General features: G+C 42.2%; 2 protein-coding genes across 2 annotated transcripts; both read right to left on the bottom strand.

The window, feature by feature from the left end:
• Window positions 1-838: 838 nt before the first annotated feature.
• LOC127571098 (NPC intracellular cholesterol transporter 2-like) lies at window positions 839-15,562 on the bottom strand. Its single transcript, XM_052017161.1, has 4 exons — window positions 15,371-15,562; window positions 7,825-7,932; window positions 5,597-5,769; window positions 839-1,162 (listed from the first exon to the last, which is right to left on the bottom strand). The coding sequence occupies exons 1-4, from the start codon at window positions 15,462-15,464 to the stop codon at window positions 1,076-1,078; spliced, it is 462 nt and encodes a 153-aa protein (XP_051873121.1). The 5' UTR covers window positions 15,465-15,562; the 3' UTR covers window positions 839-1,075.
• A 2,874-nt stretch (window positions 15,563-18,436) lies between these two features.
• Window positions 18,437-24,973, bottom strand: LOC127572343 (NPC intracellular cholesterol transporter 2-like). Its single transcript, XM_052019492.1, has 4 exons — window positions 24,693-24,973; window positions 22,913-23,020; window positions 20,798-20,970; window positions 18,437-18,857 (listed from the first exon to the last, which is right to left on the bottom strand). The coding sequence occupies exons 1-4, from the start codon at window positions 24,775-24,777 to the stop codon at window positions 18,771-18,773; spliced, it is 453 nt and encodes a 150-aa protein (XP_051875452.1). The 5' UTR covers window positions 24,778-24,973; the 3' UTR covers window positions 18,437-18,770.
• Between the last annotated feature and the right edge of the window lie 122 nt (window positions 24,974-25,095).

Below are 25,095 nucleotides of genomic sequence, written 5' to 3' on the forward strand. Positions count from 1 at the left end.
CAAAATGGCATTAATAGGCTGTAGGGTACTAAGAGTGAGTTGATGGCCTCATAACCCAACTAAATCATCTGCAAAATTCAAAGGTTAAGATGATGATGAGAAACTAATCATTGTGTGGTCCAGTCAGATATACTCAGATTAGCATCTCTTGAATTTAAAGAGATGGGGACCAGAACAGTTGGAAGGCAGGGACAGAAAATATAAGGATAAATGTTGCTTCACAGGAGCATCGCCTTTTCATCCAGTAGTAGTTGAAAAACTGCAAGGACAGTGAACTAGATGGTTAAAGACTAGGGAATCAGCCAGAAGCTTGAAAACAATACTTGGTAAGCAACTTACATTAATTATTTTTCCAGGGTAGATACAAAGGAATCATGCTGGATGGCAAGCTGTGAAGTGGGTGATTTAAAGCTTGAGATGTCCACAAGGCATAAGGATGATAAAACAAAGCCATCATGATCAAACTCAAAAGGCTCTGTAGGACAGCCTATATATATATAGAAAATCTTAAGAAACATTTGTCAAAATTCAGAAAGTTAGTGGGTCTCCCATGGCCTTCGCATGTAAGCAAATATGCGCAGAGGTTTGGGAGATGGCTGGTTGGATCAAGAACCCAATGCTAAACAACAAGTCAAGGTCAAAAATCTCATCCAACCACTCTGAACAGAAGAAAGTACTACAAAAATCAGGTAAGCACACTGCAAGGAGCCAACTACACGGAGAAATTTGAATGGAAGTTCGATAACTGGAAAGTCTCAGAATAAGTCAAGTTCATTCTTCAGTTTAAAATGAAAACCCATGTCTTACAAACTAAAATGAATTTAAGCACAAAACAACATTCAATTTGTCTTATTTTATTATTGGCCCATGCAGGTTAGTTTACAAAATTAATCCATATTAAAGTCAAGAAAAGGTTATATAAATTCTAAAAAATTATGTTCTGAAGTTAAAAATTTGTGCAAGTCTTTTTAAATGAAAAAAAGTTCTCATTTTGTACAGTTTGGCTTAATTTCCCATTGTGCAGCTGATAAATAATCTCCAAATAAAAGAATCAGCTGTTATTGGAGCTGGTGGTTTAGCTGGAAATCTCTACAGGAATCTCCCAACAGAAGATGTCCCTGCTCTTATCGTCCTTCAGCTGCCATTGAACCACCAATTTAACCTGTGAGGATAGAAAGGAAAAGTCATCACAAAATCATGTCACAAAGAACTATTTGCATCAGTTAAGACTTTTCATTCCCAAGCCTCAGCTCCAATGGTGACCTCAAATATTCAGAGGCAACAATCACCTCTCAGTTAAATCCACTGCCAGAAATACTCTATTAAATGCACTGGACCAGTTTCTAAGTTTTGCAAGTAACCACCAATCTCCTATCGATATTGGTTTATTATTGTCACATCTATTGAGATGCAGTGAAAATCTTTTGTTTTGCATGCCATCCAGACAGATCATGCCATACATGATTACAATGAGGTAGTAAAAAGAAAACAGAATGCAGAATATAGTGTTACTTGACCTGAGCACCCAAATCACAAGCTTAAATACTCTGACCAGCAGAATCCTGTTCACCAAAACAGATTTTTTAACCTGTGGCCTTAACTCTTTTCTTTGCTCTTCAAGTACCTTTTTGATCTCTGCAGTCCCACCAGATTCAGAAACCACAACTCCCAGACTGACAGGTTACAGTCTGCAGTTTTCCTTCATTAAAAGGTAAAGAGGTCGAATACAAAAGGAAAACCAGAATAGAGATGAGTGGGGACACACAAGAGATTTTGCAGATGTTAAAATCTGCAACAACACACACAAAATGCTGGAGGAACTCAGCAGGTGAATTCATCCATGATGAAGGGTCAACTCCTGATGAAGTGTCTCGACCCAAAACGTCGACTGTTTATTTCCCTCCATAGATGCTGCCTGACCTGCTGAGTTCCTCCAGCATTTTGTTTGTGTTGCCAGAGATGAGTGGGGTACAGCTGACTAAAGATGTATCAGGGCCGACCTCCAGCAATTAACAGCAAATGATGCATCCTTTGTGATTCCCAGACACATTTTACATATTTGTAAATCAGCCTTTAAAAACTTTCAATCATTTTCGACCATAGTTTTATTTGTAGCAAGCAATTCAAGAAATCATTCACTTTTTATTCCCCTCCTCCACAATCACACCCCATTAACGGTTATCTTAATTTTCTATTCCATGTATTTATGGCACAGGAGATCTTTCAGCCCAGTATGTCTGTTCTGGTAAAAGCTACACAACATAATCCCACCTTCCAACCCTGGGTCTATAGCCTGCAGGTCACTGCTCTTCAGGGTCAGATCCAAGCATTTTTTTTATTATGGAAGTTTGCCTCCACTAACCTTTAAGGAACTAAGTTCCAAATCTCCACCACCCTTTCAGGAAGAAACCTTCCTTACCTCCCCTCTAATCCCTCAACTAATTACTTTAAAATCTATACGCCCTGGTTTTTCACCCCTCTGCCAAGGCGTTGCATTTATTCTATCACGGCCCCTTAATCATAAACACCTCAATCATGTCTCTCTTCAGCTCCTCTCTTCCAAAGAGGACAATCCCAGCCCATCCACTCTTTCCTCACAGCTAAAAGTTCTAGCGGGAAAAAACTCCATATAACTAGTAGGCATGGCCACTCTTGCAGTTTTATGTCACAGGGCATGGAAATCCTTCGGCCACCATGTCTGTGCTGACTATCACATACCTATCTGTACTAATCCCATTTACCAGCACATGGTCCATGGCCTTCTATGCCATGTACTCATCTACATACTTAAATGTTGTGAGAACACCTGCTTTCACCACCCCCCGAAGCAATGCCCTCCAGATTCCAACCACCCTCTGGGTGGAAAAAGTTTTTCCTCATATTCCCTCTAAACCTCTTACACATTACCTGAACCCATGCCCTCTACTTTTCTCGCCCCATCGCAGAGATGTACAACCATCTACCCTATTTATGTCCCTCAATTTTATACTCTTCCATCAGGTCCACCTCAGTCTTCTCCACACCGAGGAAAACAAACCCAGCCTCTCCAGTATCTCCTCGTAACTGAAATGTTCCACCCCAGGCAACATCCTGATGAATCTCCTCTGCACCCTCTCCAATGTAATCACATCCTTTCTATGTTTGGCAACCAGAATGGGACACAATATTCCAGCTGTGGCCAAACCAATCTTTTATAATTTTTTTTATAAAATTGCACCACAACCTCCCTCTTAGGTTGTATGCCCCAGTGAACAAAGGCAAATATCCTGTACGCCTTCTTCACCACCTTACCTATTTGTGCTGCCACACTCAGATTCTTGGACTTGTACACTAAGATCCCCCTGTTCCTTAATACTCCCCAAGGCCTTACCATTATATATGCCCTACCCTTACTTGACTTTCCAAAAATACTCCCCAAGGCCTTACCATTATATATGCCCTACCCTTACTTGACTTTCCAAAGTACATTACCTCACAGTGATTAGGATTAAATTGCTTCTGCCACTGTTCTGCCAATCTTACCAACTTATTAATATCATCCTGTAACATAAGACTATTCTGAAGCTATCACCAATAGTACCCATTTTCGTTTCATTTGCAAACATACCCGGATCCCATGGGCTCTAACCTTTTGAACCAATTTCCCTTGTGGGATCTTGTCAATAACCCTACTGAAGTCCACATAGACTACATCAACCTCATCACCACATTTTGTTACTTCAAAAAAAATTCTATCAAACTGGTCAAACAGGATCTTCCCCTAACCAAACCATCCTGACCATCTCTGATTAATCCCTGCCTTTCCAAATCTAACTTAATCCCATCCTTCGGAATTTTATCTGATAACTTCCCTACTGCCTACGTTAGACTCCCAGACCTATAATTACCCAATCTTATCTCCATTGTCCTTCCTAAATAGAAGCATCACACTTACTGTCATCCAGTTATCTACCTGCACAGTTTGAACATAGAAAATAGAACAGCACAGTACAGGCCCTTCGGCCCACAATGTTGTGCCAACATTTTATCCTGCTCTAAGACCTATCTAACCCTTCCCTCCCACATAGCCCCCCATTTCTCCATCATTCACGTGGCTATCTAACAGTCTCTTAAATATCCCTAATGTATCTATCCCCACAACCTCTGCCGGCAGTGCGTTCCACACACCCACCACTCTCTGTGTAAAAACTTACCTCTGATGTCCCCCTTATACCTTCCTCCAATCACCTTAAAATTATGCCCCCTCGTGTTAGCCATTGTTGCCCTGGGAAAAGGTCTCTGACTGTCCACTCCATCTATGCCTCCTATCATCTTGTACACCTCTATCAAGTCACCTCTCATCCTCCTCCTCTCCAAAGAGAAAAGCCCTAGCTCATTCAACCTTAAGAGGTTGATAAGACATGCTCTCCAATCCAGGCAGCATCCTGGTAAATCTCCCCTGCACCCTCTCTGAAGCTTCCACATCCTTCCTATAATGAGGTGACCAGAACTGAACACAATACTCCAAGTGTGGTCTAACCAGAGTTTTATAGAACTGCGACATTATCTCGCGGCTCTTGAACTCAATACCCTGACTAATGAAGGCCAACACACCATACACCTTCTTAACAACCCTATAGACCTGCGTGGCAACCAAGAGGGATCTTTGGACAAGGACCCCAAGAACCCTCTGTTCCTCCACACTACTAAGAGTCCTGTCATTAACCTTGTATTCTGCCTTCAAATTCCATCTTCCAAAGTGTATAACTTCAACACTTTTCCGGGTTGAAAAGTGTCTACCTGCATTGCACTCTCTCTGTAACTGCAACACTATATTCTGCATTCTATTTTCCTCTTATACTACCTCAATGTAATTATGTACAGCATAATCTGTCTGGATGGCATGAAAAACAAAAAGCTTTTCTTTGTATCTCAGTACGTGACAATAATAAACCAAAACCAATATCTGGTACAACACCTGAGACTAGGAACAATTTAAACTCAGTCAGGGTCCCAGCAATTGCCTTCCTTGCCTCCCACTGCAGTCCGAAATACATCTCATTAAGCTCGCTGTGATATCTAACAGCTATTTTACTAATAAAATGTGCTAGAATTTCACCACCTCACTCCCTTTTGTTCCCCTTTCTACTAACTGTCTTGTTCAAATACTCTTAGGAAATGCCAAAGGGTATTCGGGCTGACAGCTTCCTACTCAGCTCCTAGTACATCCACATAAATTGCTCACAGATAGCACAGTAACTCAGATGACAACACCAGCAACATGAACGTTAAGAGCCAACAGAACAGTCACAGAAGTGATGCTCAACAGATAGTGCAGGGTGAGCCATGTTGTTTGGATTCTGGGCAGAAGGTGAATGAATACATTTCAAGAGTTCCATCGCGACATGAGAACTGCCAAATGTTGCTCTAGTGCTTAGGAGGTGGATATAGATATGTTGGAAAGATCCCCACGCCGCATGCTTCTTCCAAATGGCTACACACAGGCCCACATTGTATGGAGTTGTTTGGCCTACAAGTTACTTAGCCTGACTTTCGATGAATAGACATTGAGGTACAAGGCATTTTACTATCGATTCTGTTGCAAGAGGATACTTACTGAGGGGTATTCTTCTTTTATTGCTAAGGAATTGATGTAGTTGTACTGTTGGCCTTTCCGAATAGGGCACTGAATTCCAGATTTACAACCGTCATCATTGGGGAGAGTAAATGGTAATGGAACGCCAGCCATGATACCATGAACCACAGCCTTGCTTGTTTCGCTTGCAGTAACTGAAAGACAAGTTATAAACAGAAATGTATTCAGACTCGGGTCACAAGTATGGCAGCCAATTAGCAGAACAAGAGCCCTATCCACAGTCTTACTCTCCATCACTTACAAGTGTGGAATAAAACTGGAGTGGGTAGAAATAGGGGGAAAGACATTGGCCAGGCCCATCCTTGCACCTCTCAGCAAGTGACTACAATATCAGCTGACCTAAATATACGCACTCAATTGTAATATACTTTAGAAAGCTCTACTCAACTTGAGTAATGTAGTAATCTACACTTTGGGAACTCTTTTTATATGAGACATAGGAGGTCATTTAGCCCTTTGAATCTATAGCAGCTCTCAGAACAATCCCACCCCCCACTTACCACCTTGTAATCTATTCTCTCTCACATGACCATCAACTCCACTCCAATTTTCATACCACCCACCTACACATAGGCCAATTAATCTACCAGCACAACTTGGAGCTGCGAGGCATTAGCTCTACCTGCTGCACTACTGAGTTGCCAATCACCTTGTTGCATAGATTACGTTCCTAATTTCTGTTAATGACTGTGTTGTGGCCATCCAACTGAATATTCAGACTCAGTTAGCAATGCAGCGAGTCCAGACTGACATCAGCTGATGCTGACTCAGAACTCCTGACAGGAAATTAAGAAAGGCAGGGCAGTGTTAGATTTTTTCCCCTCCAGTCTCTGAAATCAATAATTTCAATGTACAAAGAAAACTATATTGTAAGTTGCCAATATATAAATATTGAAAACTATAACAGTGGATAGAAATCCATATAAATGGTGTCCATTCACCTCCAGTTCAACCCCATTTCAGCAACCAAATAATGTAAAGCTGGACATAAAGTGCTACAGAGAAATAGTTCGGTCAGCACCCAAACCTGACACCTGGCACCTTATTGCCTGCATAATCTACAGTTCCCGTGCTCCATTTTATCTATTCTTGGAACGATTCCAAATTTCAATCCAAGATCAAATGCCAGAGATCTGGCTTTATCTCATAACGTGGCTTACATTAAATATTTCTGCTCAATAATTCACAATATCAACTTTAATTACTAAATAATGAAGCTTGACTACTCATCATGTCCCAGATTCCCCACTCCTACTAAAATGAACCACCTTGCAATTTAGAATGAACTTCTCCTGCTATCATTTTGCCATTTATAAATACTGGAAAAGTCTTTCCATCAGCTGTTTTCCCCAGATCCTGTTGCTCCTTTACCACTTGGAAATTTGGCCAGCTTATGCCATATTTCAGATCTAGGTCATTTATGTTGATTAAATACAGAAGATCCAGTTTTTGTTCTTCAAATGCAAAATGGTTCAACCTTCTGGCACAGTAACACTTCCTTAACCAATACTGTGCTTCCTCTCTTATAGCCACTTCCCACTAACTAGGATAGCTACAAATCATCTGTATGAATTTCAACCAAGAGTTCTCTCAAAGTCCATCTCTCTCTTTACCGCTACTACTTTAAATTGTCATTTCTGCATTCTTCCCCCCCACCCCCCCCAGTGATAAGACTATTGAACGGTTCCCTTATATAATGAGATGGACTATGACCTCACGATCTACCTTGCACCTTATTGCACTGCACTTTCTCTGTAGCTGTGACACTTTACTCTGTACTGTTATTGTTTTTACCTGTACTACATCAACACACTCTGTACTAACTCAATGCAACTGCATTGTGTAATGAATTGACCTGTACGATCTGTTTGTAAGACAAGCTTTTCCCCGTACCTCGGTACAAGTGACAATAATAAACCAATACCAATTCATTCCTCCTGAGAGTTTTGCAATAGTCTCTAATCCAATTGCAGTTGTATTTTAGTATTTGATATAAATGTATCATAACCTTGAGTCTAAATTTCAGATTTTTATCCAATTTGTTGTTTGTTACACGGAAACTTTGTTCAGCCATGCAGGCTAAAAGCTGTTCACTCTTATACTGGAGTTCTTTTTAAACAAAAGCTGGGCCCCACAGAACAAAGCATTGACTCCGTTCGCAAAAGGATGAGCATTGCAAGCTCACTTACAGCTGACAAAGGTGACGTTCACACCATATGTTTTTCCTTTGTGAAGTTGACATGGCAGGGAGGTGCAGGCAGTGATATCCACCGTGGTAAGATTCCCTGATTCTGAACCTGAAACAACAAGAGTTAATGTCACTTATCCCAGAGACGTGCACAGATGAATTAACAGGAACTTGATGGATCAATTAAGTGCAGCAGCAGGGAATCCACATATACAATAATTACATATAGTAACAGGCCATGCCTGGAATGAGCTATACCCCTCAATGCAAACATTTTCAACCCTAACCACAGGCTTTCAAACAATGAACAGCAAACTTCCGTTACAAGACTTAAATTGCACAAGCACAGTTTCGAAGCACATAATACCAGACACAAAGTGCTAACGACTCCAGTTTCCAAAGCACTGGCATACTAACAAAAGCAATATCACAGGCCCAAGCTAAATTTCAGGACGAACTTCAAAAAAAATTGTTGCCAAGTTGTAGACAAGACAGATAAATTTGTTTGTCAGACACTTCTCTGATCAGTTCTGGGGGAAGAAACATATTAAGCATTACAAAGAGCATTTTAAATGCAAGAAGTGTTTACTTATTGTGATGTAGCTGCTCCCATTCAGCCATGAGCCAGCATTCTCCAGTGAGATGGGGCTGTATTCAGCACCACTGGCCCACAGGATGGGTGGCTTTACTCCCTCTCACACATAGGCTGAGCGTCCCAACACAGCCCAATCTGGCCCTGGATGCCACTAATTACCCCGCCACCTCCCCCCCACTCCCCGACCACCCCTCACCAGTGAGCAGCTGCACTCACTCCCCAAAACCTCTGCCAGCATTTACCCAAGCACAAAACATTGCGATGGGGCCAAATATCAAGAACCCTGCCTGTAATTTCTACAAAATGGCAGTCTCCCACCATTTCCCCAGTCATGATCTTGTACACATCGTGTAACGTTCCCCTCAAACATCTTGCTGCAAGGAGAATAATCTCCACTGCTCCTCCAGTCTAGTAATTGCTCATCTCTGGAGACCGTGCAGAAGACCTCCGCATTACGGCAGTACAGGTAGCAGAAACTTATGGGATTCACAAATCACTACAGAAAATCTGGGATGCAGAATAAAAATTGGTTCTTATGAAATTTATGTGAAGAAAAGTAAACAAATAAACCAATTTTTTTTGAACTCTCATTTCTTGACGTATGCACAAGTGATGCCACTTCACGTTACAACAAATTGTGATATGGGCCATTTCCTAGGAACACAAACTCCTCCCATAACAATAAGAACTGCTTCTATACCATCACATAGCTCCTCAGGAACAAAACAGGGAGCACCTCACTCACACTGTGACCAATACTGCAAAAATAAATCCCCAGACACTTCCAAATGCAACTACAGTGATCAATTTGAGCAGTACAGTGCAGCCAGGTCTGCCCCTGTATGGCACCAGGCTACAGGACTGCTAGAAACGGGTCTGCCCCTGCATGGCACCAGGCTACAGGACTGCTAGAAACGGGTCTGCCTCTGCACGGCACCAGGCTACAGGACTGCTAGAAACGGGTCTGCCTCTGCACGGCACCAGGCTGCAGGACTGCTAGAAACGGGTCTGCCTCTGCATGGCACCAGGCTGCAGGACTGGTAGGGACAGGTCTGCCCCTGTAGAGCAAGTATATCTTGGGTGAGTTTGAGAGCCGACTGTAATTGATGGCAATTACTGCACGTCCAGTGTTCCATCAAAATCAGAAAGTCTGGGTATTTCCTGCTTTTGCCTCAGCTAGTCAAAAACACAAGTCAAATCCACCTCAATGGATGCCACGTCTACTGCTACTACTGTTTAGATACCACAAACAAACATAAATATAAGCAGCCATTGTTCTCATGTACTGAACATTTCTCTGTAGAAAGAAAATACAAAAGATACACAGAAACAAAATTAAAATGCTATGAAAAAGCTGTTGGTTTTACTTCCACATCTGTTTAATTCTTCCCTTTTGGCAGTTAGAGATTTTCTAAAATATATTACAAAGCAAACAGCTACTGCGGAAGCTACTGGGTCGTGCAAGTCCAAACCTGAACAAACACCAAAGGCTGATACTAGTACAAGGGCATGCCAAAACACTTCATTTTAAATGATAATTTAAATACAGTCACCATAATTTTGCAAGTTCATGGTCAATTTGCACACCAGAAGATCCTACAAACTGCAACAGAGATAACAAAGTACTGCAAATATTGGATAAAGCAGCCCATCCAACACCCTAAAAATGACCTCTCTTCACTACCTCCACACCATGACTGTGTACACTGACTGCAAAATGAAATGCAGCAACTGAATTGGCACCTCCAAAACTACCACCTGGAAGGAAAATGACAACAGGCGCCTGGCTATACTATGACCAGCAGGCTCACAAGTAACAAACCATCCTAACTTGGAAATATACCAGAACTCCATCTGTAACAGAACTTTGAAACTGCTTTCACCACAAGGTCTACAGTGATTAAAAGAGGGAACATCACCTTTTCAATGGCAGCCAGAGCAATTAAAATTCAGGTGCTGATGAGGAAGTATAGGATTAATAAACTATAATTGTATTCATATCTTAAGATGGATGAGAATTATGGCTACTCGAAATACTGATTTAAAAAGTGTCCTTCAGGCCAGAACAGTCACACCACTGCTTTCCTGGGCTGGGTGCTGTGTGGTAATTGCTGTGTCTGGAACTTAATTGGATTCCCATTATGTTTGACTATAGGGATGATAGTCAAGCTTAACAGGAAATGGGAAGGCTGCCTCAAACAATGAAGGTGATACTTGCCTTTGTCTCTCCTGATTGCAAAATGATTAGCTGAACCTGGGGTGTGAGGCTGCTCTTTGTCCATCTGCAGTAGCCCTTTGTCCTTTTCCTGCTCAACCAAGAACTCCAGTGCCTGACTCATTAAAGTGTGCGTGACAATGTTTGTATAAATTACTCTGCCCCCTCTGTATCTCGGAGAACTCCACCGCAGACTCTACCTGAGAGTAAGATTTCTCCCCAGTGAAATATTGCTAAATAAATGCGTTTGAATTAACCTGTGGCACTGTGTGATTTACAGCAGACAGAAGTGGGACTTCAAAATCGGGATAACACTGAGACAGTCACTCATGATTTACTTAAATACTAGAATGCTATATTCTCTCACCAATGTCTAGTTTAGACATTAAAAAGCAGCATGCTTCTAAAAAGACATTCAACAGTTTAGACATTCAACAGCAGCATGCTTCTAAAAAAAGCTACACAAAGTAAACTAAAAACATAAGTATCTAGACGTAAAATAGAAACAGAAAATGCTGCATGTCAGGCAGCCCCTGTGGAGAGAGAAAAATGGACTTAATATTACAGATTGATGACCTGTCATCAGAACTAACCAGTTCTGATCAAAACAGTTCTCACACAAGTTGAAAAGACACGTTATCTGAAACAGCTGAATTCAGTATTGAATCCCAATGGCTGTATAGTGTCTAAACAAAGATGGTTTTCCCTAATCTACCATTTGGGCTTTGTTATAACAATGCGAGAAGTCAAAGACAGAGGTTAGATCAGGAGAGGGTCAAAGCCTGCTGACTGTTTGGACTCTGCACCTTCTCCCTGAGACTGTGTGGTTTTCCCCTGGGCGCACCAGTTTCTTCACACATCCCAAAGATGTGCTGGTAGGTTAACTGGCCACTGTAAATTGCCTCTTGTGTACAGGGTGACAGCAGCATCAGGGTAAGTTGATGGACATCGAGAAGAACACTTTACAAGCAAATATGTGGGGAATGGGACTGGTCTCAGAGACACCATAGACTCAATGAACTTCATGCCTCCTGTGCCATAAGGAAATACAAGAATTAAAGTGATAGGCAACTGGAAGCTCAGGGCCACCTACGGAGACTGAACAGAGAGATTCTAAAAGGAGGTCACCTAACATATGCTCGGTTTACCCAATGTACAGGAGACCACATCTCTAGCACTGAATGCTGTGCCTTAAATTGGAAGTGGTACGTGAATCACAGCTTCTAACTCTAACCCTACTCCCAGGACGGATTTTGTTAAATGTGTCCAGGAGGGATTCCTGACACAGTATGTCGACAGGCCGACTAGAGGGAATGCCATGCTAGATCTAGTTTTAGGAAATGAACCGGGACAGGTGAAGGATCTATTGGTGGGTGAACATTTGGGGGACAGTGACCATTGCTCCATAACCTTTAAAATTGTCATGGACAGGGACAGGTGCAGAGAGGACAAGAAGATATTTAATTGGGGAAGGGCAAACTATGTGGCTATAAGGAGAGAACTTGGGAGTGTAAACTGGGATGTCCTTTTTGAAGGGAAATGTACTATGGAGATGTGGTCGATGTTCAGGGATCTTATGCAGAATGTTAGGGATAAATATGTCCTGGTGAGGCAGAGAAGGAATGGCAGGGTGAAGGAACCGTGGGTGATGAGAGAGGTGGAACGACTAGTTAGGGAGAAGGAAGGTAGCATACATAAGGTATAAGCAGCAAGGTTCAGACAGGGCCCGTGAGGAATATAGAGTAGCGAGGAAGGAACTTAAGAAAGGGCTGAGGAGAGCTAGAAGGGGACATGAAAAGGCATTGGCTAGTAGGGTTAAGGAAAATCCCAAGGCCTTTTTCACGTACGTGAAGGGTAGGAGGATGGCTAGGGTAAAGTTAGGTCCGATTACAGACAAAGGTGGGGGAATGTGCCTAGAGGTGGCGGAAGTGGGAGAAGTTCTCAGTGAATACTTCTCTTTGGTATTCACCAAGGAGAGGGGTCTTGATGATGCGGAAGGGAGTGCTGGTAAGGGTAATGTTCTCGAGGTTGTAGATATCAAGAGAGAGAATGTGTTGAAGTTGTTAAATAATATCAAGACAGATAAATCTCCGGGGCCTGACAGGATATTCCCCAGGCTGCTTCAAGAGGCGAGGGAGGAGATTGTTGAACCGCTGGTAAGGATCTTTGAGCCCTCGTTGTCCACGGGGATGGTGCCGGAGGATTGGAGGGTGGCGAATGTTGTCCCCTTGTTCAAAAAAGGTAGTAGGGATAGTCCAGGGAATTACAGACCGGTGAGTCTCACGTCTGTGGTGGGTAAGCTGTTAGAAAGGGATAGGATCTATGAACACCTAGAGAATCATGGACTGATTAGGGACAGCCAGCATGGCTTTGTGAAGGGAAGATCTTGCCTCACAACCCTGATAGTTCTTTGAGGAGGCGGCGAGGAAGATTGATGAGGGTAGTGCGGTGGATGTGGTCTATGTGGATTTTAGTAAGGCATTTGATAAGGTTTCTCATGGTAGGCTTCTTCAGAAGGTCAGAGGCCAAGGAATCCAGGGAAGCTTGGCTGTGTGAATTAGGAATTGGCTTGCCTGTAGAAAGCAGAGGGTTGTGGTGGAGGGAGTGCCCTCGAATTGGAGGGCAGTTTGACTAGTGGTGTCCCACAGGGATCAGTTCTGGGACCTCTACTTTTTGTGATATTTATAGATGACTTAGATGAGGGGGTGGAAGGCTGGGTTAGTAAGTTTGCGGACGACACTAAGATCGGTGGTGTTGTGGATAGTGTGGAGGGCTGTCGGAGCTTACAGAGGGATATTGATAGGATGCAGAGCTGGGCTGACAAGTGGCAGATGGAGTTCAATCCGGAGAAGTGTGAGGTGGTACACTTTGGAAGGACAAAATCCAGGGCAGAGTACAAGGTGAATGGCAAGGTACTTGGCAGTGTAGAGGAGCAGAGGGATCTGGGGGTTCATATTCACAGATCACTGAAAGTTGTCTCACAGGTGGATAGAGCAGTTAAGAAGGCCTATGGGATGTTAGCTTTCATAAATCATGGGATTGAGTTTAAGAGCCGTGAAGTGATGATGCAGCTTTACAAAACTCTAGTTAGACCACAGAGAACTGTGTTCAGTTCTGGTCGCCACATTATAGGAAGGATGTGGAGGCGTTGGAGAGGGTGCAGAGGAGATTTACCAGGATGCTGCCTGGATTAGAGCGTATGGAATATGAGGAGAGGCTTAAGGTGCTAGGGCTTTATTCACTGGAAAGGAGGAGGATGAGAGGAGACATGATAGAGGTATATAAAATATTGAGAGGAATAGATAGACAGTCAGCGCCTCCTTCCCAGGGCACCAATGCTCAAGACAAGAGGGCATGGCTTTAAGGTTATGGGTGGGAGGTTCAGGGGAGATGTCAGGGGAGGTTTTTCACCCAGAGAGTGGTTGGTGCATGGAATGCACTGCCTGGGGTGGTGGTGGAGGCAGATACATTGGACAGGTTCAAGAGTTTGTTGGATAGGCATATGGAGGAACGTGAGATAGAGGGATATGCGGGAGGAAAGGGTTAGATAGTGTGAGGGTGGTTTGATGGACGGCACAACATGGTGGGCTGAAGGGCCTGTTTTGTGCTGTATGGTTCTATGGGTGTGTGGGTCCCTGGGTGGTGGGAAAAAGAGGTAAAAGTAAACGTGTTGCATTTCCCACAGTTGCAATTGAAGGCTGCTTGAGAAGAGGAGTGAATGTTGGTGGAGGTGGATGAATCAACCAGGGACTGAGCAGGCTCTTTGGTATGCTGCATGGAAAGAAGAGAGAATGATCTGTCTTGTGATGGCTTTACACTGAATGATCAGTTAGATGTGGAGGCTGCTAGGGTGGGAGTGAAGGACAATAGCAACACCTTGTTCTGGGTAGGAAAGGAAGTGACAGCAGACATGCAGAAAATGGAATAGATGTATTGTCCTGTCAACTGTGGTGGAGGCAACTTGTGGTTGTGCAATGACCGCAACATGTCACAAGTATCAGTCCTACTGCAGAATCTGCACCCGAAACGTCGACAATTCCTCCTCCTCCCCCCAACAGAAACTGCTCAACCCCGAGTTCCTCCAGCAACTTGTTTTGTTTCACTCCAAATTCCAGCACCTGTAGTCTCCTGTGTCTCCATGTCACAAGTACTGAAACATGAAATTAAACATAACAGAGTCAGAGAAAGTGGGAGAATGGAATACAGATGTGACTCGGTGTCAATTAATTCTTCTGGATGGATCTGCTTTCAGCAGCAGATGCCATAAAGAAACATTTATCCAGAACACACTCAGTCTTCCACATCACATGGACATGAGTCACACCATCACACCACTGGCACATCACAGGAAAGTTAGCGTGTACTCCCAGGTCTGTACCCACCCCAAGGATTGGCAGGAAGCGTCGACCCAACCCCGCGCAGAGGGCACCTCACATGCCACCTCCATCCTGCTGAGCCTGAAGAGGACGCGGGAGGGAAACGGCCAGCACACCCAGGCCCCGCACCCAGCGTGTGGCCTTGCTGATAATGTAACCCGGAGGGGGAGGCGCAGCCTGTGGAAGAAACATTAACTTCGGCGGCAAGTACACACGGTTAATAAACTCCACAGGAGAGCCGGGAGGCGACCGAACGCCACAACAAGCGTTGGTGGGAGAACGGGAAACAAGTCACCGCCCTGGAAGTTTTAACCGGGGCGGAAGGTTGGCGCCGCGCCCGCCCCCCGTCCCCGCCACTCACCGCAGTCCTTGAATTTCACCGGCTCGGCGGCCGACAGGCCCCACAGGCCCAGGAGGACGAGCAGGCCGGCGAGCACACGACACCCGAGCTCCATGTCGCTTCACTACCGGGCCGAGTAACAACAAAGTGACGACTCCGCACCCACGTCCGAGGCCTCAGGTGACTCTCCCGCCGCCAACTCCGCCCAGCGGCGAGGCGGGACCCGCTTCACCCAATCCCGTCGCCGGGCTCCTCTCTCCCTTCCAGTTCTCATGAAGGGTCTCCGACCTGAAACGTTAACCGTTTCCCGACCCGCTGAGCGTTCCTATCATTTTATTTCCCCTATCGGGAACCAACTACCAACCACTCCACTTCCCCACCTCCTCCCTGAGATTCTACAGTTTAGCTAAGAAACTTCAGTTAAATCCACAACTGGATTGTCCACATCAGGGAAGAGGTAGCCAAGGGACCTCAGAGCCATCGTAGCCATGAACATCCTCAAGTCCAACTGCAGTGGCAACAGAGGTCCCTGTTATCCATTACGAAGGAACCTCAAACAACTCCTCTCAGGGGCTAAAGAGCTGCTCTCCACATCACAGGGTGGATTTTGCCCATCAAGAGGCAATGTGAAGATGACTTACCCCCGTGTGAAAGCTCCAGGAGAAATCCAAGGAGCAGCACTGATATATGGTATATAACTTTCTACAACCTCCTGAAATCTTGACTACATTAACCGGGAGGAAATAGTGAACTCTCCTTAAATTCAGCAACCTGTTGAAATTAATTTCCCTTTGACACAAGATCATGACTTGCATGCTACCAATTGACTACAAAGTCAATTGCACTGCAGCCTGCTGTCACAAGGCTCTCAGTGAGAAAGATTGATTGTTGTGGAAATGCTGCACATCAGCATTCCTGCTGGAGTGGAACAAATCTACAGGGCTAATGAAAAGGAAAACTGTTCAATATTTGTCACCACCTCCTCAGAACCAAGGTCACCAACCCATAGTATGCAGAAAACACTTGCATTTATGCTACAAGGCTGCACTACAAGTCATCATTAGCTTGTTTACCAAAACATACAAGGCTTTGCACAATACAAGGTTCTCAACCAACTGCTCCTACTGTACAACAACCTCTAGCAAAGTTTCATGGCAAGGTCTTGGAAGAGTGGACCACTTCCATTTCTCAGGAGCCATCATTGTGGAAATTCAATCACTTTCAGTACACATGTAATGCCTTTGGTCCACTGAGGATAAAAGACCAAGACCGCACAGTACTCATGTTCTATCAAGTGGCAGTGATCCCTGCCCTCCTTTAGGTTTCCTGGATTTGGACTACTGATAATAGATGCCTCAAAGCACTGATGAGATACCAATCTAGAATATAGAACAGTAGCACAGGAACAGGCACTTCAGCCCATGATGTTGTGCTGAACTAATTAGTCAAATGCCCAACTAAACTAATCCCTTCTCCCTACACAACGTCCATATTCCTCCATTTCCTGCACATTCATGTGCCTATCCAAGAGCCTCTTGAACACCTATCATATTTACTGCAACCACCACCCCTGGCAGCACACACCAGGCACCCATCACCCTCTAAGAAAAAAACTTGTCCTGCACATCTTTAAACTTACTCCCTCTCACCTCAAATGTATGCCCTCTGGTATTGGACATTTCAACTCTGGGAAGATACCACCCATCTACTCTATCTAGATCTCTCAATCTTATAAACCTCCATCAGATCTCCCCCCAACCTCTGCCACTCCTGTTGTGATTTATCGAGATTTGAGAATAACCAGGAGACACAGAAGATTCTCCAAGTTAAACTTTTACTTACAAACAAAAGCTGTGACAGTCAGACAGCCAGTTACCAATCACCCTCTGATCTGAGCAAAGCTCGTGGGCCTTTTTTTTAAATATATACCTTTTTCATAGCTCAATGACATTATTACAATCCATCATGTTCTCTTCAGTTTCATCTTTCAACCATTTGCCTCCTTTCAGTTGTTTCCTGACTCTCAACCATTTGTCTTTTGCCACAGTCATTTCCTGACTCAATGACAGGGTGCCTCAATTATTTATGGACATTGGGAGTACTGGTACTAGGCTACAGAACTATCAGTTATAAAACAATACTAAGCTTATTAGCTACAAGGCTAACAGTTATAAAACATCACGATGTGCCCCTATTACTTATGAGTTCTGAGACTTGCAGGCACCAGGCTTATCAGTTATGAAAACTCAGCTACAGAACTGCTACAAAATCATTAGTTGCACTAGCCATAACAACCATTAGCTACACAATAGATCAACAGTATCTTCATAGGAATGGGCTAACCATCTGTTTAATGAGCTACAATAAATCAAAAGTGTCTCCCTAGGAATGGGCTATTTGTTTAATGAGCTATACGTTTCCCACACCAAGAGTTTCCAGCGCTCGGGTTGGAGAAGGAGACCCAGTGACCATCTTAAACACAGCAGACTATGAATAAAAGCAGCAAACAGCCTCTATTTTCTATATATTCTATACTCCAAAGAAAACAACCCAAGTTTGTCCTCTAATCCAGGCAATGTACTGGTAAACCTCTTCTGCACCCTTTCCAAATTCTCCACATCCTTCCTGTAATGGGCCAAGCAGAATTAAATGCAATACTCCAGATGCAGCCTAACTAGAGTTTTATAAAGCTGCAAATCTATCTGCAATATCCTCCAAATTCACTGGAAGCACGTGAACCAACATCAGTATCCTCTCCCAAGCCAAAAATCCCCAAATACCTTAATTACACTCAGCTGGCTCTGTTGGGCAGGCCTCGTGGTTTGCCTCAAAAGAGACACTGTTCCAAGCCCAGTCCTGGGAAGAGATCACCAAACAGGGGAAGAGATCAAACAGAGGAAGAGATTCAAGGATGTGTTCAAAGTTTAAAACAAATTGCAACATCACAGGCTCCAGGGTATCCCTGATCCATATCCACTCTGCAGAATATAGGCAAATGAATACACCGCCTCAAATTACCCACCTATCCATCCCGTAAGGCACCACCTGCCCCATTTGGGGTAGAATGAGGATCCCACATTAGCTTCAATCATGTTAGAACCCAGAGAACCAAAGTGCAAGCAAGTCATCTTCTATCAGGATGACTCACCCATTTAAGAACATTTAGAAGACACAGATTTTAAAAATTCACATTTAACTGTAATTCTCGTTTATTGATCCACTCATTTGTTCACAAAAAGGCAATGCGAGGACAAAAATCATTTAGAAATGCATGTTCAAAACATACAAATTAATGCAAAAAAACCACTATTTGCTTAAATTTGGCTCAGTCTTTAAATACACAGATAATAGAAAATACTTGGTTGCATCATCGATAAATGAACTTGATATTGTTGCAGTGGTAAGGAATACAGAAATTAATTTAGTTGGTAATTTGTACAGGAATCTTCCAGCAGAAGAGGTATCTGTCAAGATCATCCTTCAGCTCCCATTGAACCACCAATTTAATCTGGGAAAAGAAAGTAAATAAATTAGATGTTTTATAATAATAGGACTGTTATGACATGGAAAGAGGCCAAACTGGCTCCCAGTTCAACAAACCCGTTCCCCTGCTCATTCCCCACAGCTCTGAAATTCTCTCAATTGTCCATCCAATTCAGTTTTACACAATGATTGGTCACATCTCCATCACCCTAAAAAGCAGTATATTCCAATGTAGCAGTGATGTGGCATTCAGTTCAATCCCAACCCCCAGTGCTGTGTGTAGAGTTTGCACATTTTCCCCACTTGCAAGGTGCTTGTTTCCTCCAACATCTCAAAGATGTAGTTGGTTAACTGACCATTTAATTACCCCCAGTGTAGGTGGGTCAGAGAAAGGGGAGAGTTGATGGGCATGTAAAATAGATTAGATTACAGAGAAAATGAGGGAATCAGAATGATCAAAGGTGGCAGAGGCTCAGTGAGCAAAACAGCCCATATTATAAGAAAATAATTTAAAAACAAGTAACCAAATTTTCCTTCATTTCCCTTTTCTTTTGGCTAAAATTTTAACATGTCCCCTTGTCCTTGAATAATCCATCAATGGGACCACCTTCCATCCACATCTGAACATTTCTCAAACTTCCAGACTCCAGAATAACCCCAGCTTCTCCCATCTAAACTTGTAGCTGAAATCCCCATCCCAAGAACTGTTCCAATAAATCACTTTACTACATTAAATGGCATCTGCACATTCACTCCACCTACATCTTTCGTTCTTTTACTATCTTCCCCACTGTTTACCACAATATGAATAGAGTTGGATGACAAATCAAGTTACCACATATGCCATCTCTCTGGGTCACTTCAAAGACTGGCAATTCCTAAAAGGAAATTTGGATTCACTTTCTGTTGATCTGCTGCCCAATGTCATGCAAGAATGGATACCGTGTCCCAACCTGCAAGCTACAGAAGTTAGCTAATAGTCAGGTTCAGAAACAGTTATCCATCCTTTGCTAATAAAAATGCATGACTTCCTATTTCTGTTTTACATTTGAGCCATCAGATTGGGAAAACATTGGTCCAGCCTTGTAAATTTGGACCTATTTTCCAAGTGACAGTGCATGAATGGCAGGTCTCACTGATAACTCATCATATGTAAGACCAAGATCCACCATAAAGTATTAAAGCAAGGAGGCATCCATGATTTAGCATAACATGGTATTTAAGTATTCTGTGCCAATCCAGGAAGTGAATTTGTATTTAAATTTCTTGCACATAGCAAAGTACAGGTTTAAATATTTTCCACCTGAACTACTCCAAGTTTTCCACTATGATAGCTTAGATGTCTAAAACCTTTAAATAGCAAAAGAACCATCACAAAATATACAACTGTCTGGATGTCCTGCTTTAAAAGTTAAATGGCATACTTTTCCCTCACCAAACATATTCCATGAAGGCTAGTTGACTTAAGATTTTAAAACACTTTATCAATAACAACATGGCTTCCTCACATCAAGAAAATGCAAACCGGAAGATTCTCTAGTATTCTGAGGCACCTGTAGGTAAGTGAATTCAAGAAAATTTGGAGCTCTTGCACTAACATTGAAGGACTGGTAAGAGCCACTGGAATTGTTGTAGAAGTGTTATTCAAACCACAATTTTGTTGGACCAGCCACATTAGATAGATCTTGGAATCTAACATCCCAGTTTCCTTAAGAATGGTATATACTGAAAAGGCACACAAAAAAGTATACACACATCTTAAAATTATATGTTCTATATTCATTACACAATATCCTTCCTGGATGGAGCAAAGCAATGCACCAGCCTGCATTCCAAAGGGTCTTGTATAAAAAAAACACCATTTGGTAAATTACACAATATACAGGGCTTAGACCAAATATTACTTAGACAAAATAATGATTAAGTTCAAGTCATTGGAATTCACTGAAGCTTTATGACACTTACTGATGGGTATTCCTCTTTAACTGGCAAGTAGTTGAGGTAGTGGTAGTTCTGATTACTCCGAATGGGGCACTGAATCCCAGATTTACAACCATCAGCATTAGGAATATTAAATGGAATTAGAATGCCATTCACAAGGCCATAAACTGCAGCCACAGTTTTTTGACTTGATGTTTCTGTGAAAGCAATTATAATTGTTAGCCCTCATTTATTCAAGACCAAGTTTCAGACAAAGGGCAGTACATAGAGTCACCATTTCTGCTAACTGGGACAAAGGACATGCTTCATAATAAGTCACAGGAAATGCAGCACTCATGCCCTTCATATTTCCAAGCAATTCATTAGTTTCATTTCAAGAAGTTTAAGTATAGCTCAAGCACTCAGGCAAATGATATAGATGGAGGTTAAAAGTACTTCATTTTCATCCAGAATTTTACTTACTACATGACAAAACTTATAATGAAAAGTGAAAAAAAAATGAAAAGGTGAATGTCATAAATCAGAATACGTAACTGAGGCATTGGTAGTTCTGATAATTTGAGATACATATGGAATCCAGATTTATTTGTATTCACTGGTTGAGCCTTTTAAAGCCAGACCAAGTTGTCTTTCTATTATTGTATCATCCAATCTAGTTAAAATTTTATACCAAAGTGGTACACAATACTGACTTTAAGTTTCCTTTAATAACAATTTTGCTTTTCCTGATACTTCTTTCTAGGTCAGTTACTAATTTGCTCCAGAAAAACTGCTTACTTCCACCTGCATATCTTCTCTGGACTTTGCCAACCTCCCTTGGAAACCCTCATCCATGCTTTTATCTGTACATCCAACTTTTACAAAACACTCCTGGCCACCTCCCTCATTCTATTCTCCAGAAACGTGATCTAAAGCTCTTGATCACGACAAAGTGAACTTCTCACCATATTCCCTACAGTCAGTAAACTACTCTGGCTCCCAGTTTAGCAAACTTCAATTTCAAAATTCTCAGCCTCATTTTCAGACCCATCCAATTCCTCAAGCCTACATCTCTGTAATCACCTCAAGGCCCTTAGTCTTCTGAGATATTTGTATTGCAAATGTTACTCTGTTACTATCTAAACAATGGTTAACTATGGCTTTGGCTTCCAAGGACCAAAGCTCTAGAGTTCTCCATGGATAACTGGCATTTTATGAAGGTTCAACCCAACCTCAGTTTCTGTCTTTCTTCAAAATAGAACTCAATCTTTACTAATTTATCACATCCTACCATAGTTAAATTGTTATGCAAATGAACACCAGAATTTTATTCAGTCCATATTTTCTTTCCCTGCATTTTGGCTGGAGCAATCAGTTCAAAGACAATTAGGAATGGACAATAAGTGCTAGCCTTGACACCAATACCTAGATCACAAAAATCAAATCAAAAATTTCACTTTTCCATATTTGCCACTTAGTGTTTTCTTGGCATGTATTGCGATCCTCTACACGGTGTCATTTACAAATTTTAACTCACACTCATACCAGTCAATAAAATGCACAATAAAAAAAGGCCAGCAGCACACTGGTCCTCACACTGACCATGGGGAACACCACCATCTCCCACAAATTTCAAAGAATACCATTTAATGTTTTCTTAGATAGATAAGGAAACCATTCAGCTCATCAAGTCCATGCTAGTTCACAGAGCAATCCCATTCCCCAAATTCTCGTGTCCATTAATCCCCTCCCCCACTTGCCAATTCTCCCACCAACACTAGCAGCAATTTACAGTAGCGAATTAACAACCAGCAGGTTTTTGGGATGTGGGAAAAATAAGAGCATCCAGAGGAAACCCACGTCACAGCAAGAAGATACAAACTCAGGGATAAACCCAGATCGCTGGTGCCATGAGGCAGCACCACCTGCAGTGACAACATGCTCGGGCCAATGTTTTATCATTGCTGACAATGACCTCTATTCCATGAGCCATAATTTGAGGATAGAGAATTTGAAGGGCTACAGGGGAAAGGATCAAACAGAGTGCTTTGCAGGGAGCTGGCATTTGATAGACTGAATGGCTTCTTCTGAGCTACAATGATTCTAAACTGTGCTGAAGTTTCTTCTTAAAGAATTTTGCACTTTAACATCGAGACGTACTGCTAGCGAAAGTCACATTCACAGCATAGGATTGTCCTTTGTGGAGTACACATGGCAGCAATGGGCAGGGTGTGATATCCACTATAATAATTTTTCCAGCTGTAGATCCTGCAATGCATAGAAATAAATTAGAGATTAATTATAGTTGGTGTTAGAAGCTAAAGTGTACAGTTAACACACCAAGTTTTATGATCCACTGTCTTGATTTTAAATGATATAACTGGCAGAAATATTGTGTTTGGGATTAATGGCCCTTTGCCCCCACTCAACCATCACTGCCCCCATTACCCAAAAAGTATATACAGAGGAAAAAGCTTGCTCAAACCAGATTTTGTGCACATTTTTTAAATCAAAAAGCACAAACCCCTACCAGGGAAGACACACAAAGCAGCTGTGGACATGAACCCGGACAAAATACTGATAAATTTAGAGGAGCTGAGCTCTTCGATTCAGACGCTGAACCTGGCTGATAATCAAAATGTCCAAGAGTGTCCACCTGGGAAGGAGGGAGGAAGGTCTATGAATACCATGCAAATACCAATGGACAGTTGTACTTGATAACATAGTGGCATGGTATATTCTTATTACATTGTTCTCTGAAATCATTGAGATACATGACACTTGCATATGATTGTAGTCATAATGAAGTAATCAACAAGCCATACACCCAATAAACTGAGCTGGGGAAAAGGGAAATTTTAAAAAGTGATGCTTGAAGATTAAGCTTAAAAAAACAGCATTTAAAAAAGCTTAATATTGCTCTGTTTCTACTGAGAAATTTTAGTCCAGTTTTTTTGTTTTTTTAAATTTTTCTTTAGCTTAGTTTGGTTTGATATATTGTTTATAATTTTTCTTATTATTTTGGGGATTTTTTTCTCTCTTTTATATTTTAATAAATTTTTCTTTTATATTATATTCATTCACTAACAGATCATTGGATCTACAGATTGTTTTATACTTTATTGTTCTTTATGATTATCCATGTCATGATTGTTCTCCCGATCTCTTTGTATTACATGTATAAGCATTGATATGTTAATCTGTATTAATTTGAAAACTAATAAAAAGATTGAAAAAGAAAGAAGCTTCTTAACCTAATAAGAACACTAGAGGTTAATAATCAAAGTACAAGAGTTGTTTTAAAACAGCATCATATAAATAAATGCTGCTTGGAACTTTAACACTGTATCTGCAAAAAGCTTGAAAAGTGTGAACTGAGTCAAGCACTAAAAGATAAAAAATATAATTGCAGATGCTGGAAACACTCAGCAGGACAAGCAGCATCTGTGGAAAAGAAAAACAGAGTTAATACTCGAGGTCAGACATCCTTCACCAAACTGAAGTACCAGTAGATGCTAGATGCAGTTAGTCACACAAAACCAGGTTGGAGCAGTACAATGACATTTGCCCCAACGTACAACAGGTAATCAATATATCAATCCAAGGTGTGAAGTAGTATTTCAATGTCCTCCAACAATAGTCTCTTTCAAAAGTAACATTAATTACAGGAGCAAATTCAGACTTTAATACACAATCACATGTCAAAAAATAACCAGAACTTTTGCTTTTAGTTACAAACAGTTAATCATGATTACATTTCAAAACCATCTCTCCTTGAAAAATTACTAATTGTTTGTTTTTAAGAGAATAAAAAGCAGAGTTAAAAACTGCTTCAACAACAATACTTTTACTTTAGGACATAAGAGGTACTCCTTAATTTTCCACTGAGTTAAAGTTTACAGAGCAGGGTAGTTTAGAAAGGGATTATTTTTTGACTCACTGCAGTCTTTAAACTTCACCGGTTGGGCCACACACAAGGCGGCCAGAGCCATGAGGCCGACAGCCACCCGACAGCCGAGCTCCATACCTCACTATCAGCAGCCCGACCAACAGGGATATCAAGCAGCCCGTCGCCGCCAAAGACCGGTTTAAAAGCACTGCCATCCATTGCCGGCTTCATACGGTGTCACTGCCCCTGGGCGGAGCTGGGCGGCCCCGGCCCGCCCCCGCCGCACCGCCATCTTGTTTCACCCTCCGCCTTCCCATCACCTTGCCAACAGCAACCCACCCCTTTCACAGTTCACGTCTGCATTCAACGCCGCATCTTCTTTTAAAGCTTCCACGGGAATTTAAGAATAGTTTATTTAAAGTCACTCCACTGTACAGCGACCTCACCAAGGTCG

The sequence above is a fragment of the Pristis pectinata genome, chromosome 1 (genome assembly GCF_009764475.1).
Source record: "Pristis pectinata isolate sPriPec2 chromosome 1, sPriPec2.1.pri, whole genome shotgun sequence".
Lineage (NCBI taxonomy): Eukaryota > Metazoa > Chordata > Chondrichthyes > Rhinopristiformes > Pristidae > Pristis > Pristis pectinata.